Raw genomic sequence first — 18,615 nt, 5'->3', positions numbered from 1 at the left:
ATATCTGTACTATTTCTCAATGTTATAATCAAAATGTGTAACCTATGTGCAATAATGCAAAGAATTAGGCTTGAAAAGTGAAAGTGTAAAAGTCAACTGACTGAGACAAATGCGATTACGTGACAAAAGCGCAACAGAAGAGATTTATATATTTAAAACGGGTCCATAAAACAGCAACATATTTCGAAAACTAGTTCAGTTCACTCCCTCAAATGCTATAGGCTCCCTGTGACAACTTCAGAGTGTGTGCGCAGTGGCGAGATGAGGCGTCCTATGAGGCCACGCCCCCTTGCTGCTGTGTGCCTAGGAAACGGGGCGCGGCTAATGTGCTCGCGGAGCAGGTGGCCGACGTGATTGGCTGAAGGCTCGGATGATGTAGCAGCGTGCCATGGTTCTATCGGCCTCACGGAGTCCCCCCCCCGTGTGTCTGTGCTCAACACCCGGAGGCAGGAACCTCGTCACCGCCCGGACCTCTCTCTCTTTCAACCACCACTCTCTCACCTCCACAAGGTAAGTCGAGTGAGACTCTTCGTTCGAATAAGAATTATTATGTCTGTTAAAAAGATGGCTGTAATGTGTAATTCAGCCGGTTTGCCTCCGTCATGATGGACCGTGAAGCCGCAACAAAGCCGCGCGCGGACACCGACAGCTCGGAAAGAACCCGACAGCTTACACGGGAGCCACTCAAATAGGTTAATTTAACCGAATGGAAGAATTTATTGATGTTACACATCACAATTAAAAGCAGTTATCTGTGAGCTATTAACGTAACTAGCTGTTGTCGTATTTATGTGAAGTGGATATTGAGCTTTATGTTATGCGGTTCCTCGTAGTTATTTCTATGGGTTAGAGAAGTTCAACCCATATATGTGTGACCATGAGCTTCTCTCTCAAACCAGAATAGTACGTCATCAAATATCACGTACCCACCCACCCCCCGTTTTTTAAATATCCCAGATGATGAGCTTTGCTGGATTTTGGAGATTAAAAATAATAAATCTTTAAATCTTTCTAACTAATGTTTTAGATGCAATCAAACATTAAACTCCAGTTGGAAATCATTTGCTGGTCTGGCAGCATATATTTCCTGGAGTGTGTCTGTGAATGAGTTGTTTCATATTCTTTATATCCAGTAGGAAGAATGTGGAACTGGTTTGTCTTTCAGTTTTTGACAAACCTGAAAATAGAAAAAAGCCTCTGATGTCATGTGTGTGTGGAAGAAATGACAAGAACGTTGAGGGTAAAGCAGCATAGAATAGAAAGAATCCTGTAAACAATGTAACGCCCTTTAAAGATATTTGGGACTATGATTCATTTCAGCTTTCTAGGATCCCTCAACGCGTCCAGCTAACATGACTCTACTTGTGTTGTTTATGTCGCTCCGTAGCAACATGCTGACCGGTCTGTTCCGTATGCATGGCCACCTTGTGGCCTCCCACCCCTGGGAGGTGATCGTTGGCACGGTCACCCTCACCATCTGCATGATGTCCATGAACATGTTCACCGGCAACGACCAGATCTGTGGATGGAATTTCGACTGCCCCAAAACCGAGGAGGTGAGTGGATGAGAGGTGGAGAGGACGTCCGTGGTAGGGTGTCCACTACACAGGCCAAAGTTTTGTAGTGTTTCATAGTATATGAATTATAATAATTTAAAAAACTTCCCCCATATGGCCCACTCTGATACAAAGGTTGCAAAGTATTAGAGAAGGTAGAAAAAGCAAACCATGATGAGAATAAAAATTTTTTGGCAATATAGAAAATGAAGGCCTGGGGAACCTGAATTAAGAAATACTGTGTGTAACTTCTATTTTTGATTAAAATCACTTTATTATAACTCTACAAAGTTATTCATGCCAGCCCAAAGGTTTTTGGATTCAGCCCTGTGCCAAGCTGATCTTATCTGTTATGATGTAATGTGCATTGTGATGACCAACCTAATAAATATCTCACCTTGTCCCTGGTCACATTTCCCTATCTTCTCACAGCAAATTCTAAGCAGTGACATCATCATCCTGACCATCACACGCTGCATCGCCATTGTCTATATTTACTTCCAGTTCCAGAACTTGAGACAATTGGGGTCCAAGTATATATTAGGTGAAATATAAACCGGCACACACAATGTGTATTTGATATACGAAGCAGTGAGCCAGTCGTCTGGCTAGCTGCATGTATGTGTAAGTTACCTCTGATCTACTCTCTTGTAGGCATTGCTGGTCTTTTCACCATATTCTCCAGTTTTGTATTCAGCACCGTCGTCATTCACTTCCTCGATAAAGAGCTCACGGGACTCAAGTAAGGGAACACTGTCCTTTTCTCACCAGCATGTTTGTTAACAAACTCCAGTTGATTGCTCTGCTCTGTCCTCCAGCGAGGCTCTGCCCTTCTTCCTGCTTCTCATCGACCTGTCCAAAGCGTGCGCCCTCGCCAAGTTCGCCCTGAGCTCCAGTTCTCAGGTGTGAAGAAGAAAAATATTCACTGCTCATCATCATCATCATCACGTTTCATACATGTGACATGAAATCCAAGCGTAGCGCTGACCCGCTTCTTGTACTCTAACTGGTTCAGGATGAAGTGAGGGACAACATTGCTCGGGGCATGTCAGTACTGGGCCCGACCTTCACCCTGGACGCCCTGGTGGAGTGCTTGGTGATCGGAGTGGGAACCATGTCAGGTACTCGCTGCCACTGTCTGTTTGTTCCTTGTGCGGTCATAAACCATGACTGTTGGGTGTGTCAGCCAGAAAGAACAATGACACGGTGACATTGCTCTAATCTTCTGAACGACAAGCAGCTCCAGGGTGTTTGTCTTTCCATAGCAACGTACGAGTGCTCCACCTCCGTGGAAGCAAACGGAAGTAGAGATGTCGGGTTAATGCGGCTGATGTTGCTGCAGTATTTTCGTCAGCTGCCATTGTTGTTTGCATGGAGATGACCTCTCGGTGTCGTCACACTGCCTCATACGGGCGGCGCTGGGCCACCGTTTGCTGGGCACAAACGCCTTACTTGAAGCTTGGCAATTTTCCTTGCGCTTCTTGGTCTCGCAGGGTTCTGGATACATTGTGAAAACCTAGCTTTTTGGGATAATTTATTTAGCAAAAAGATTTTTTTTAAATAAAGAAATCCCCCACATTCCTGCCGAATCATTCGTAGCACCGAGTTTTAATTCCCATGATAACATCTGCCATGCTATTCCAGTTCCTCAGACACTGGTTGCATCCAGGCCTATGAGTCTCTTTCCACTGTAAGCGGGACTGAGGCTCTGTGATTTGGTCCTTGTGTTGCTCCTCATTGGTTTGTCTTGTGTCTTTCAGGGGTGCGGCAGTTGGAAATCATGTGCTGCTTTGGCTGCATGTCTGTCTTGGCCAACTACTTTGTCTTCATGACTTTTTTCCCAGCGTGTGTCTCACTTGTGCTGGAGGTAAGGATGGGTTTTTTAAATTGTACGTGTGTACACGTATGTGTGTTTATGTCCGTGTTTTTGACTTTGTGGCATTCTGCCTATGCAGTTGTCCCGAGAGAGTCAAGAGGGCCATCCCATCTGGCAACTGAGCCACTTCTCCAGAGTCATGGAGGAGGAGGACAACAAACCCAACCCGGTGACACAGAGAGTCAAGATGATCATGGTAACACACCTAGTCCTTTCTTTCTTTGTATTCATTTCAACACAAGCATGATTTCTGATCTCCGCTCTGCGTGCAGTCCCTGGGCCTGGTGATGGTTCACGCCCACAGCCGCTGGATCTCTGAGCCCTTGTCCATCAACACCACAGTGGGCGTTCCTCAAGTCGGCATGGAGCTTGACCACCTCTTGCCCCGGAGGATCGAGCCAGAGAAACCGCTGTGGCACTTCTACCTCACCAGGTAAGGCCAGCAATGTGCGACTCCAACGTCTCTCAGAAATGAAGGCTTTGCCTTTAAAAGTGGACTGAAGAGTGAAGCTAATGCGGAAGTATTCTAAACTTGCCTTCTCTCTCTGGGTTTATCCTCTCAGCTCTAGTTTCAAGTCTTTTTTCAATACAGCATGAATCTCATTTCGTAAACATGTAGAATAAAATAGACCATATAGCAGGGTATACATTAGGGCCTAGGGTGATTGACAGATCGGTACTATGGAGTTGTATCCATATTCCTCTTAAGATTTCAACTCTCACCGTTAACTGTAGCATTTTGGTCACCGAAAAATGTCTTCTTCAGTGTTTGGTTGTAACTTGTGCAAAAAGCATCATGGTAGCTGCTTAAGAGGCTAAGATGCCAAACTCAAAGCTTAAATACATCTGTTGCATATGGTTTTAGGCTTCCACTAGATGCATTTCCCTAATGAGCAGAGGTGTTATGAGGGTGTACGAAGAGGTACTATAACGGAGATACTAAGTTAAACTGCATAATAATCATAGGGATTTGAGTACATCTCTTATATAATATCTCTTGATGCAACACAACTATAAACCACTGACTTTTCATTCTGACACAGACGCCAGTATTAGACGCTGCAATATCTCAAGAGACATTTAGAATGTGTCCACAGTGTAAATGAAGTTCCAGTGCTATCTCAGGATGAACATTGGAGTATAGGTTTTATTAGAAGAGACCAAGGCCAGTGCCGTCTTTTGAAATCATTTTTTTACATGTCATTGCCTCCCCCGCAGGATGATAACCATGGACATCGAGCAGGTGATCTGTCTTGCCTTGGCCCTGCTGCTGGCTATCAAGTACATCTTCTTCGAGCAGGCCGAGATGGAGTCCACTCTGTCGCTAAAGAACCCCATCACGATGTCCGCCCCGGCCCTGACCACACGACGGCCCGCCGAGACCTGCTGCAGGAAGGAGCTGTGCCCTCCCCAAGCCGTCTCCCTCGCCCAGGGTGCCCCTGCCCCAGCGCCCACCAACAAGTCAGAGAGAGGTGCGTCGGATGTCAGCCGATGACGTTGTAGTAGATGGACTTGTGTAGAAATGTGGTCTCCAGCTCTGCCTTGTTCCCCTAGATGAGGTCATCCGACCCTTGTCCGCCCCGGCCACAGATCCCCAGCCAAAGAGCTTTTTTGTGGAGGGGGACGAAGAGCAGGAGCAGAAAGCTGAGATTGATCAAACGAGCCTTTTCCCCCCCAAGCCCAGAGACCTGGACGTATGTGTGGCAATCATCAACAACCCTGAGGTAAGACACCACCAACGCCGCCGATAAGTCGGCTAACGCGAGAAGTTACATCATCACCTCCCGTGTCCCATCTCACTTAGGTGTCCTGTTGAGACACATCCCACTAATAAGATTGCACGGTTGGAGGCAGTTGTGTGATTTAGCTACACCATAATGAGCTTAGTCACTCCTCTCACTCTCTCGTAGGCTGAACCAATTAGAGCATGACGCCAATAGAAAAGACACTTGTGATCCACTGCATCCCTCGATGCACCACTTGAGTAAAAAGACACTTAGTGTTGAGATGTATCTAAAGCTGTAACTGATGAGTAAGTCCTCCACTGAAACTGAATTTTGGAGCAGCTTCCCTTCGTAAAGGGATTTGAATCAATTCCCTCACATATGATTGGACTGCTAAAAAGTAGGCAGGTCTATAATACAGCGTGAACCAGAGCTGCAGAGGACTTTTTGGCTCCACATACACATACTTTGTGGTAAAAGGTTGAAGCTTGATGGAAAGCAACATGTTATTTCTTGTCAACAATTCCAACACAATATACCTTCAGTTCCACAGGCTGAAAACTGGATTCATTTAAATGTTTTATCATCCCAGCTCATTCATGAGTCCCAGTTAGTCACTGCATGACTGTGTTGCAGTTGGGGGCCCGTTTCCTGAGTGATGCTGAGGTGATGCAGCTGGTCAACTCCAAACACATCCCTGCATACAAACTGGAGGCCATGATGGAGAAACCAGAGAGAGGAGTGGCCATACGTAGACAGATGATATCTGCCAAACTTCCCTCCCCTTCTGCACTTTCCACCCTGCCGTACGCCGACTATGATTACTCTAAGGTGAAGAGACACACACACGGGAGCACCTGCAGTGATCTGTGTGGCCCTCTGCTTCCTGTTTGACAACGTTTCTGTTTTCCAGGTTATGGGCACCTGCTGTGAAAATGTGATTGGCTACATTCCCGTACCAGTAGGTGTGGCTGGGCCCCTGCATCTAGATGGGAAGCAGTTCCAGGTTCCCATGGCAACCACAGAAGGCTGCTTGGTTGCCAGCACTAACCGCGGATGTCGAGCAATCGCAGTGAGTGTTAGATGAATGGCTTTCTAAAGAATGTTAGATGTTGGACAGGTCGACACTCTGACATGCTTACAGATAAAAACACAGTGGCAGGGACCTGTCAATCAAAAGGTAGTCCGCTCTAAAGCATATTTCACTGCAGTGGGGCCTCGTAAGGGACACCATGATGGACGGTTGGGTCATGAGACAATGACAAATGCCGATTCCTTCTCCGTGATAGTGTTTCAAAAAAGAAAACTTTTTTAAATCCAGATTTTATTACGTGTTAATGTGTACTGTGGTTGACTTGCGGCCAGCTGGGAGGCGGAGCCAAATGTCGTATCCTGGCCGACAGCATGACTCGAGGACCCGTCGTCAGGCTGCCCTCTGCCTGCCAGGCTGCTGAGGTCAAGGCGTGGCTGGAGAGCACTGACGGTTTTCAGGAGATCAAAGAGGCGTTTGACAACACCAGCAGGTAGAGCATGAAGCAGGACTACGCCGCAAAGTACGCTGCCCATCTACACCGTATTTCCCTGAGTAAGAGCCTGTGGTTGCCGTTGGCAGGTTCGCGCGTCTCCAGAAGTTGCTGGTTGGTCTGGCTGGGAGAAATCTCTACATCCGCTTCCATTCCAAGACTGGAGATGCCATGGGAATGAACATGATCTCTAAGGTAACTGTGAGGCCATGTGTGTTGTTTAAGGCCTCAAATCCCCAACAGCCTTGTTTAAGGATAATTGGTCTGCCTGCAGGGAACAGAGCAGGCTCTGAACACACTGCAGCTGCACTTCCCAGAGCTGCAGGTGATGGCCGTCAGTGGGAACTACTGCACCGACAAGAAACCAGCAGCCATCAACTGGATTGAAGGCCGGGGCAAATCCGCCGTCTGTGAGGCCACCATCCCCGCCAAAGTGGTCAAAGAGGTGGGAGGAGCTTTCTTGTTGTTCTTTTGTTGGAAAATGGAAAATGGAGTGGTCCAGCGGGAGAGAGTGATCAGGAGTCTCTATCTCTAGTGAGAGATCCTTGGCATTGGGTCTGGATGTACACACTGGATCTACTTTCATAGATACTTTCATACATACACAAAAGGAAGTCATCTGAAAATATAGCTTTCATATCAAGATTGGCTCGTTGCTGCGTGCAGGTTCTGAAGACGTCCACAGCGGCTCTGGTGGAGGTGAACATCAGCAAGAACCTGGTGGGCTCTGCCATGGCGGGCAGCATCGGCGGGTTCAACGCACACGCAGCCAACCTGGTGGCAGCCATCTACATAGCCTGTGGACAGGTAGACTAGTTCTATCATGTTTCTTTTTCCCTACCGTGTTCTTGTGGTCCCTGCTTGTAATGCTTGTGTATGTCCTCCAGGATCCGGCCCAGTCAGTGGGCAGCAGCAACTGCATCACCCTGATGGAGGCATCGGGGCCAACGGGGGAGGACCTGTACATCAGCTGCACCATGCCCTCGATAGAGCTGGGCACCGTAGGAGGGGGCACCAGCCTGCCCCCCCAGCAAGCCTGCCTCCAGGTACACACACACATACGCACAAATATCACACTCGAAATGAACAAACCCAATTGATGTATCACAATGTATTTAGCTAACTTCCTGAGGTGTGTGTAGATGCTGGGCGTGCAGGGAGCCTGTCTGGACTGTCCGGGGGAGAACGCCCGGCAGCTGGCCCGGGTTGTGTGTGCCACCGTTCTGGCTGGAGAGCTCTCGCTCATGGCTGCTCTGACTGCCGGCCACCTGGTCAAGAGTCACATGACTCACAACAGGTAAGAGCAAAGGATTCTCCATTTGCAAACTGCTCCTACAGTAGCCTAGAGTGGACAAACCAAATGCTGCTTCGAGACGTTGGCCATTGCACTTCTAGGCTGAAATCTGAAATCTTACACAAGGCACAATTCAATATTTTGACATCAATAAATAAAATAATCTGTCACATGGTATCTGCCAATAGCTGTTTTTCTCTACGATTATTTAACAGGACATTTAGGTATTTAGTGTACTTATTGTAGCATTTCAAGCTTGAACTTATTTATGTATTTCCTTGTAGGTCGATGCAGCACTTGAACTAAGAGACAATAGAGAGCATTTCTTTGTGTCAAACAAAGACTTTCCATCGCCATGGTCCTGATAACAGAAACCAACGTGGCCTAAAAAACACCCGTTCATTGATCTATGAGCTGCTCCCATCGCCATCTAGAACCTACACATACGCACCCCATTTACAGCCTGCACACAAACTAAAGAATCAATAACCAGATGCAACTGTTTCGTCTGTAGATCCAAGGTGAACCTACAGGAGACTCCAGGAACGTGCACCAAGAAGGCTTCCTGAGAGCTGACGAGAGCCCGCCTCCTCCAGTGAGCCCAGGTCACCTGATGGGGCGGTGCAGCCTGGGACATGTGGACAATGTGAAAGGGACTAATCATTCATCAAGACAGCAGATATCATCCAAGTGCATTCAGAGAGACACTAGCGTGTCCTTTTGACCAATCTCTATGCTGAAAAAGAGTATATTAATTTTCTGTTTATTGGGCTTGAAGCAGAGCAGTTAATTACTGTCTTCTTCTATTTCAACTTTTAAGAGTGCTGTCAGGTTTTTAGTTGGGTTCAAATGAAGTACTTCTGCTGGCTTGTTGCCAAATGCACAACTGTGAACGCCGACACAATCAAACGTTCACCATCAGCTAACGAGGGCCAAGTGTCCCAGTTGTGTCCTCGGTTCAACTGCAGCAACACAGACGGATTCACTGCATGAATGAATCAATACGTGAAAGATTGATGTCTGGATCCAAGAGGCACTTAAATACGAGACTGCAAGCTTCATTTAAAAGTGCTGAGTTCATCTCCTGCACAGGTTAGGGCTAAATCAAGAGGGAGGATGAATAAGTAATGCTCCAGGTGCCCGAGCTGCTAAGCACATGCTGCACGATCATCATAAAGAAACAAAGCCAGTGGCTCAACTCCCCTGGGCACTGCTTCTCCACAACCAAAGAACTGATCACAATAAAAGTACATTCCCACTCTGATCCTAGACGAATGGGAAAGGTTTATTGTACATAAGTTGTGGTGTATGCACATGGGGGCCACATAGGCGTACTGTGGAAATGTTTTTAAAACATACAGAATGGAAAGAGAATATTTGATATATTTTTTGTAATGAATACAAAAGGACCTCACAATGACGGCTTGATACCGTCGTCCATAATGTGGAATTCTAACACTAACCTGACAGCACCGTGACGTGCACGTGGCATGGCTCTGTTGCCTTGCTCGTAGATTATTGATCACCACGGAAGTCTGCATCGTGTGTCCGTATTAAGTGTTGTGTGTTCATTTTGATGTACTGTGCACTGGGGCGATGTATTAATACACATTCATGCATGAGATGAATCAATTCAGGCACACGTTTATAATGAATAAACACAATGGATATGTATAATTTCATTTGAGCAATGCAATCATTTGTTGATGCACACCGCTCAATATTAACTAAAATTATGAAGACATTTTTTGTATGGAATATGTCTTAATGCATTCATTACCCACTGTTGCAGTCTACCATGAACGTTCCGCTTTATGACGCATCACGTGTTCCAAAATAAATGCAAATGCTCAACAGTTAATTCTCCGTGGCTTCCTCTCCTGTTCCTATTTATATATAACAACTTGAACCACTATTATTTTATTTATTTAAAAGAAAAAAATGGATAATAGTAATAACTAAATTAAGTTAATACAAAAAATGTCCACTCCCACATGACGTGCGTAAGTATGAAGAGTGGTCATCAGGATCATAGTGGGCCGGGTTTTCCTTTCCTAATTCCTCATGAATTCTCCTAACCATTTTTCCGTGGCCCTATTTGGTCAAAGAATAGTGGCGATTTTTTTGACTATTCAAATCCAGCCAAGGTCGGAAATGCACCGCTGATCTACTGGTGCTCGGCCCCTCACCAGACGCTGCCGGCCAATCAGATGAAGGCCCGACCCATCTCACCAGCCGGGAGAGCAGTGATTGGCCGACCAGCAGTAGGACGGGTGCACATCATGAATAATGTCGTAGGAGGGGCGCAGTTTGGTGTGAGGTACAGAGCAGGGCCTAGTGAAGAGACAACGATTTGTGTTTATTACGCAGCATAGATATAATGACATTGTGTTTCCGGCTGCTATATACATGAGAAAGAAATCCCAATCATGAGATGAGATATGATAAAGGTATCTTCCACCAGGGACGATAGTTTCACCATCATCCTCCTGTCTTGTACCACCTCCACCGAGTTTGTACATTTGTAAACTGAACATGAACATGCCTTTTTCTTACTGTCTTACTGTCTGATGTTGTGCACCAACCGCCAAGTGAAATTCCTTGGATCGGTCTAACATATTTTGGTAATAAATGATGCCCACTGCTCCCGGTTTGGTGGGAGAATCGTTTGTATTTGATTACATGGAGCCAGGACGCAGGCTGCATATCTACGGTCTGTAAACCAAATGTCAAATGAAGTGTTTGACTGTGTTTGAACTTTAAAACGACACTGTGTACATCTGATGGTGTTTTGGTGATTCCCTCCCTTTTCCAAAAGGTGGCTGCTTGTAGGCTTTTAGGATTTTTTTTTTCGTTTATCAAATCAATAGATTAAAAAAATAGAGAATAACGCTACGTTAAAATAAAAAGAAGCTCAACATAATCTATTTAATAAAACACAAAGATTATAAGCATGAATGGGTTTGTTTTCTCCTGCAGCTCCTTGGGGCGGTGCGAGTGGTGATGGAACCTCTGCTGGTGGACATGCCTCTGATCGGAGCCCCGTCTCTTCCTCGGGAAAGTGGCTCCTGACCTTTGACCCCATCCTCTAAACCGTCACCTCCTTAAATTGTCTGACAATCTTCAGTCAGTATTTCTTTTCAAATATTTTTTTAAAACGAGATAAATGTTCTGTAAAAGTCATTGAAGATCTAAAAATGTCATGGAAAGAACAATAGTCACAACATATGCTGGGTCCAAAAACGTTTTGAGAAAAAAAGTAAAAAATATTAATGGGGGGAAAAATGCAAATATTTAAGGTCAATAAATGTCATGGACTGAAAAGTAAATTTATATTATATAAATTATACAATATAAATTTACTGAAAATTTACTGAAAAGTAAATTTATATTGCGTATATATATATATATATATATATATATATATATATATATATATATACGCAATATAAATTTACTTTTCAGTTGCATATTGCGTATATATATATATATATATATATATATACGCAATATAAATTTACTAAATGTTTGTGTATATATATATATATATACGCAATATAAATTTACTTTTCAGTCCATGACATTTATTGACCTTAAATATTTGCATTTTTCCGAGGACCCTAATAATATATATATATATATTTATATAATAATATATATATATATATATATATAATAATATAATATATATATTAGGGCTGTCAAAAATAGCGCGTTAACGGCGTTAATTAGCTGTTTGTTGTTAATTACGTCAATTTTTTTGACGCATTTCACGCATGCGCAGTGTGACAAATTTTTTTCAGGTCCGGAAAGAACCTCTTCTTCTAGGGAATGCACTTCATCCTATACAACACATTACTGCCACCTGCAGGCATACGTCAGGCCGTCAGGTTCAGCAAGTCGTTTGCGCCAGAGACCCGCACCCCCCCCCCTCCCCCCGGTTCTCGCGCAGCGGAACAGAGAAGAAGAAAAGCTCCGCCCAGCAGAGCTTTGCTAAGAAAAATAAATAAAGAGCAGCGCTGAGATAGAGGAAAGACCATCGGAGAGACCCGTAATACTGTTCTGAAACATGCGGAGGAAGAGAAGCCAATGCGATGTAAATCCTCCCGGGTATGGGGATATTTCACACTGAAATGGGGGTGGTAGCGAATTTCTTTGCAGCGCCAGTCGTTCTAATCGCCGCGCTTGACTTTAAGGTGTAACCTTTATTATTGTTCGGTCTGAAACGGCGCGCCCAGTGACGGGTGGTGCAGCAATATTGTTGTTCGGGTGGAAATCGGGAGAAAGGTCGGTCCGGGAGATTTTCGGGAGGGGCTTTGAAACATCGGGAGGGTTGACATGTCTGGTCATGTCTGGTCATCGCAGCCCTGAACCATCAGGAGCACAAACTCACAGCAGAGTGGGATAAACTGCAGAGGCTCGAGACCCTTCTAGAGCCATGCAGGGAAATCAGTCTGTAACTTATCAAATAACATTGATTTGATTATTTTCTGGAATGAATTAAAAAATCAAATATCAATAACATGTATTTATGTAAAAAATAATAATTATGATAATAATAATGATAATTATGTATCTGTGTCCTGTTATTTATCTTTATTATGCATTTCAGAAAGAAAAAATGGTTAGGATTCAGGTGATTAATCATGATTAATCCACTGAAAATTCTGATTAATTTGATTAAAATTTTTAATCATTTGACAGCCCTAATATATATATATATATATATATATATATTATTAGGGTCCTCGCTAGGACTAGTCGTAGAAGAACCTATTGTATTTCAAAGAATTATTATTATTATTCTCACAAACTGAGGGCCTTTTTGGGGCCTTTATCATATTCAAAAAGTTGTTAAATTTGGCATGGATATCTGGACTGTTAAAATTCTTTATAATTTTTGGCTCTCACATTTGGGTATAAAGAAATGTCTCTACAGCGCCCTCTAGAAATTTTAAAAAGACGACACCCCCGCTTGGACATGCATTTGTTTATAGTAAAAAAAAACTGTGTGTTCTAGGTTTGGACTGCCCAGAATATCACATGAGAATAGGGGACAGAGCAGGACCCACCACAGTGTTCCAGATCGGAGTGGTGCTGTATGATGCCATCCACACAGAGAAAAGGTTTGACACCAAGAGTTTCATTCAGGGATTTCAGTGTCTCCCCAACAGAATTTCCAAAGGTAAGAACATTACACATGAACATGGCGTCTGCTCCTTTTATTTCACATTCTGATGATGGTCCTCATCTTTCTTCTCCTTCTCTCTCCAGACTGCAAGGACTTCCTCCAGATGTGCCTGAGAGTCCACCCCAACGACCGTCCAACGCTGGAGCAGCTCAGGAATCACCAGTGGCTCAGATAATCGAATAAGACTCCACCACACACACAAACATTTAGACAAAATGACATAGGAATGAACTAAAAGACATAAATACACTGATACACACTGTTGCCTTGAGTAATAAAGCATCGGAATGGGAGTTGGATCCTTCTTTATTTGTGACCACAGTTCGACAGCATGAAGTTCCTGAGTTGCGTTACCGCCAACCACATAACAATAACACACAGCAAATCCCGCGAGAACCACTTCTACTATGGTAACACCTGAGGGTCAAACAGTACAGCTATCTACACACACTAACATTTAGATATACACAAATATATATATATATATATATATATAAATACACATATACACTAACATTTAGATATACACAAATATACATAAATATAAATAAATACACATATACACTAACATTTAGATATACACAAATATACATAAATATAAATAAATACACATACACACTAACATTTAGATATACACAAATATACATAAATATATATATATATATATATATATAAATACACATATACATAATAATAAATATATATAAATACACATATACACTAACATTTTGATAAACACAAATATATATGAATACACATATACACTAACATTTAGATATACACAAATATACATACATACACCAAATATCGTATTATTCATTTTGAATCTCGATGTCGTTTCCCACCTTTCTTCTCCTTGTCTCTCTGGAGATTACCAGGACTTGATGAGAACGTGTCTTCGACCACACCTGACTACGGAACAGCTCACTAGTCACCGGATCATTGGTATTTAAATAATTAGTTATTTTAACACTTACAGTGCAGAAAAAGCTCTGGGGGGGCGTCATTTCACGGAGTTCGGAGCATTCACTTATTTTGAGTTACTTTCCCCATCCCGTTTTTTCGCGCTCATTCATTGACGAGCGGGATTTGTCTTCACTTACCGTGGCAGTGAACTAAGCTAAACGCCCAGAAGAAAGCTGTGTGGGATTGGGATATTCGTTTAAGAAGGTAAGAACCACATTTATCAATTTATAAAGGCTGTTTGTCATTATTTAAACCGTGTTTTAACGTTAAGTGGGTGTGATGCAGTCGATGTGCTTACATGTGGATTAATGGAATTTGCTTGCTAGCTAGCTAACGAGTGATTTAGCATTTTTTCCTTATATTTATCAACTGTACTATACTGTACTGTAAAAATGTACGTTGCGTGTTTAAATGTGATACAAGTGCTTAACATTGCATTTACTATGGTTCTATTGTTAAGTTCTATGAGAGAACATTTTGAAACATTTTCAAATTTATAAATGTATTCTTTAACACTAATTTAGTCCAGCAACTGTAAAACCATAAAATTACGTTAGTGTGTTTTAATATAAAATGTGCTTAAGGTGTTCAGGTGTTCCGGCGCTGTTTAGCTAGGTCGTCCGAGTCCGACTGGGACGCCGTAGTTAAGGCGGCAGGCTGCAAAGTGCTGCGGGAAACCGTGGTGTTAGCTAGCTAGTTCTTTGTTGGGTTGTCGTCAGTTTCAAGATGATTTGTGCACGCCCGCGTTTGTTTTTCGTCAGTAATGAAGGCCTGCGCCATTAATATGGCAGATATACCGACTGCTGCAGCTATGTTTCTGCTGTGGAAGTCCTAGATATGTTGGGAAATTAAACTGCGTCACGTTTGGATTAGTAACCTCATCTGGTGGAACGAACCAGCCTTCTCAAGTAACGGTAACTTTACCTGTGCGGTTCACATTTAACTGTTTATTTATTGCAATAAACTGATAAAAACTAAGCTAAAATACAAACATTATGATGAAGATTTGTTAAACGTTTGTATTCATACTAAATCAGGTCCTTCCACAAGACAACAACCAAACAACTTTTTAAAATGTTCGTTCCTTAAATAGAGTTTAGGGCAATAGTGGATTTATCCAAGTGGTGTGAACCCAAAATAACTAATTCCGCCGTTATTTACTTGTGAAATGGGTCTAAAGTAAGCCGAAACAGCAACATCGTGATACAGATTAAAAAGTACAGGTCTGTCTGTAAAATGACAAGCAAACAACTTTTAATAATGCTTGTTTTCTGAATAAAGTTCTAAAAAAGTTGCCAGGGCATCATGTTGCCAACAAAATATTTTGATTTTCTTTCTTTTCTTTTTCCTGCATATGATGAACAATCATCACTGTTGTTTGTGAAACATATGTTATGATCTCCTTGCAGGAGATTGAACCTTTTTTTCCTTTTTTCACTAGCTGCAGTTTCAGGATGTTGCTGAAGGTGAAATGCAATAGTATCAAGAAGTACATCAAATTGCCCTCAGGCTTCACCAATTCAGAATTCATCAGGGAAGGTAAATCATTTGAATGCAAAATTAAATATGAAGCCAATTTAACAACAAATCACAGCACAATATGATCTGTGGCAGAACTATTTAAATACTTTTGTATTTAACAGTTAACAGAGTTAAGCAGGATGATTTCAAATTTGCTCCAGGTGACTTAATCTGCTTACATTTCCTCCTTTTTACAGTAAAAAACAAGTTTGGGCTTCCTGATGTAGCTCAACTTGACATTTTTGATGATACTGACACAGCAGTAGAGGAAGACATTCTTCTAGAGCTGTTGGAGGCCAATCCAGACATGTGCCTGACAGTATGTGACAGCATTTACAATGAAGGTAGGTGTCATTAAGAAAACCAATGTTAATGGATAGGGCTATTTGGTGCACCTAACATTGACCTTTCTTTATGGAAGGAACATGGCAGTGGTCAAGGTTAGGTCACATTTGTTACAGATTAATAAAAATATAATCTGAATTCTTTAAGGTTACTTAAAATGTTTATACTTAAATGGATAAAGCCACATTAAGTTAATAAAATTCTCTCTTTTAAAAGACTTTTCTTCTCTAGATCATTCAACACCATCTTCCCTCACGGACACCATATCACTTCCTTCAAGTGACAGTGACCTTAGAGAACTGGGTATGACCACAGGCAGAAATAGATCCAGCAAAGAAGACATGAGCAGTTCTGCAACAAAGGCTTCCGTGTCAGAGGCGGAAGGAGGTAATTGAGAGCTGGAAACGTCTTATTTTGATTTACTATCAATTATAAGGTGTCACGTTTAAGCATTTGGTTCCAAACTCACTTTTTTATCAATGAAAATGTTATTAATTTGCTCCCTTCGTAGATGTTTACCTTTCACAACACTTCTGTTTTTTGTCATTCCTCTGAACTTTCACTCGTAGTCTATATAGACATGTTGTGGTATGTTTTTTCTAATAGACTGAATTGAACACTGAAACTTATTTTCCCTTTTCCTGTTATGCAAGTAGATGAAAATGCCTTGCTTAAGAAGCCTGGAGGAGAGGATATTCTTGAGGAGTACAAGTCAGAAAATTCACTAATGCACCGCACTCGGAGACAGCTTGTCAACATATTGGCGAGTGATATGACTGAGAGACATGGGTAAGATATAAAAAGGAATTACAAAGAAATGTAATAAGACTGTAATCTTGTAATGATATAACTAATGTTTCTTGTACTAAAGAAATGATTAAAGATGGACTTTCTTCTCTCCATAGCAGGATTCCTTCCCGTCAGCAGAAGGAGAAGTATGCTCTGGGAATTATTACTCTCTTTCCCTCACTGAAGGATCCTTTTTCTCCAAAGGGCTATGTAAGTTTTTCAACCTTAAGAAAACACAGCAGCAGATTTACAGTAAAGGGCTTTGGCGTTGTAGTTTTCATTCTAAAATAACTACTGTTGTTTATAAAATTGAAAATATTTCAGAATTTAACAATCATGATGGTGCTCTGACTTGAAACTACTTGGGTTATAAGGATATTACAGTTTTTCTCAAATGCTAAAACACAAAAGCCAATCCTCTAAACCAAATGACCAGTTGTCTAAATACATTTACCAAATCTAGCCATCATTTTCCAATACCATAAACACATTTCACATGAAGACACAATTCACAAAACACAATCCTCCGTTCTCATAAATCTTAACACATTTTCCCTTGCTAAAACACAAGTTGCAAAAGAACTCTGCTCCTATTCTCAAATGAAAGCTCATTGTGGTGGCGGGCGTGGTTTTGGCTCGGCTGCAGAGGGGGAGTGGCTCGGGGAATGGTGACGCCGTCTGCTGCTGTCCGTGGGTGGTATGCCGGAGGGAACGCGGCCCGTCGCGGGGCCGGTGTGGGTCGCTCCGCTGGCCCCGGCTGTCTTCCTCCCCCGCTGGGATGCACCGCCAGATGGTCCTCGGCCAGGGTAACCGCTGCCTCCACGGTCGGGGGCCGGTGACACTGCACCCACGCCGCAGTCCGTTCCGGGAGCCCCGCCATAAGCTGCTCCAACACCACCTTTTCCATTACGGCGTGCGCCCCCCTGGGACTGTGTTGCTCAGTGGCCTACATTACTTCTGGACAATACTGTGCTACCTGATTGACTGTTGTTCTGAACACCTGTGCACTTTCACATTTTCACAGAGGATATTACAGTTGGACGCGATGGCCAGACCTCATGAGTACCTCTTCCTGGATGAGGCTGGCTTCAACCTGCAGAAACGAAGGCAAAGAGGCCGTAACATCATTGGGCAAAGAGCCATCACTGAGGTTCCTGGCCAACGGGGGGGTAATATTACTCTTTGTGCGACCATGGGTTTGGAGGGGCTTGTCCACCGGCATGCTGTCCTTGGGTCTTACAACACCCAATGTCTCCTCACCTTCCTAGAGGAGCTAAAAGACATCCTCCTGGACCGCCAACAACACCATCCTGGGCCCGCACATCACATTTATGTGATCATTTGGGACAATGTAAGCTTCCACAGAACAAACCAAATCAGAGAGTGGTTCACCACCAACAGTAACCACTTTTTAAACGTCTGTCTGCCACCCTACTCCCCTTTCCTGAACCCTATAGAGGAGTTCTTCTCATCGTCGAGATGGAAGGTTTATGACAGACAACCATACACTAGAGAGAACCTCCTACGGCCAATGGAGCTGGCCTGTGTTGACATCCCAGTGGAGGCCTTCCAAGGATGGAATCGCCATTCCAGGGCGTTTTTCCCGAGGTGCCTGGCAAGAGACTATATAGCCTGCGACGTGGATGAGGTGATGTGGCCCGATGCAGCTCAGCGGCATGATGCCGCACAGTGATGGTGTGTGTGGTGTGAATAAAGTAAATAAAAAAACTTCACACCCTGATCATGTTTTCAAGAGTATTGTTGTGTGCAATAGATTCTGTCTTTGCATTGAGCTGTGTTACAGTATTGTACATGCAGAATTTACTATAG

The 18,615-nt window shown here is 43.2% G+C and overlaps 1 protein-coding gene and 1 long non-coding RNA gene across 2 annotated transcripts; both read left to right on the top strand.

Annotated features, from left to right (window-relative positions):
* Positions 1-397: 397 nt before the first annotated feature.
* On the top strand, positions 398-9,839 carry LOC119224957 (3-hydroxy-3-methylglutaryl-coenzyme A reductase-like). Its single transcript, XM_037482457.2, has 20 exons — positions 398-510; positions 1,388-1,556; positions 1,989-2,100; positions 2,211-2,298; positions 2,375-2,459; positions 2,572-2,677; positions 3,317-3,423; positions 3,512-3,628; positions 3,705-3,865; positions 4,651-4,904; positions 4,987-5,156; positions 5,793-5,987; positions 6,070-6,228; positions 6,522-6,679; positions 6,769-6,874; positions 6,954-7,124; positions 7,346-7,486; positions 7,567-7,725; positions 7,822-7,976; positions 8,488-9,839. The coding sequence occupies exons 2-20, from the start codon at positions 1,392-1,394 to the stop codon at positions 8,540-8,542; spliced, it is 2,664 nt and encodes an 887-aa protein (XP_037338354.2). The 5' UTR covers positions 398-510; positions 1,388-1,391; the 3' UTR covers positions 8,543-9,839.
* Positions 9,840-14,786: 4,947 nt separating this feature from the next.
* On the top strand, positions 14,787-16,645 carry LOC119225268 (uncharacterized). Its single transcript, XR_005121107.2, has 4 exons — positions 14,787-15,044; positions 15,572-15,669; positions 15,849-15,995; positions 16,213-16,645. It is a non-coding gene; the product is annotated as an uncharacterized LOC119225268 (long non-coding RNA).
* The last annotated feature ends 1,970 nt before the right edge of the window (positions 16,646-18,615 follow it).

The sequence above is a fragment of the Pungitius pungitius genome, chromosome 5 (assembly GCF_949316345.1).
Source record: "Pungitius pungitius chromosome 5, fPunPun2.1, whole genome shotgun sequence".
In the NCBI taxonomy this organism is placed as follows: Eukaryota; Metazoa; Chordata; class Actinopteri; order Perciformes; family Gasterosteidae; genus Pungitius; species Pungitius pungitius.
The sequence above is the reverse complement of the archived record's forward strand: the minus strand, read 5'-3'. Positions and strand labels throughout refer to the sequence as shown.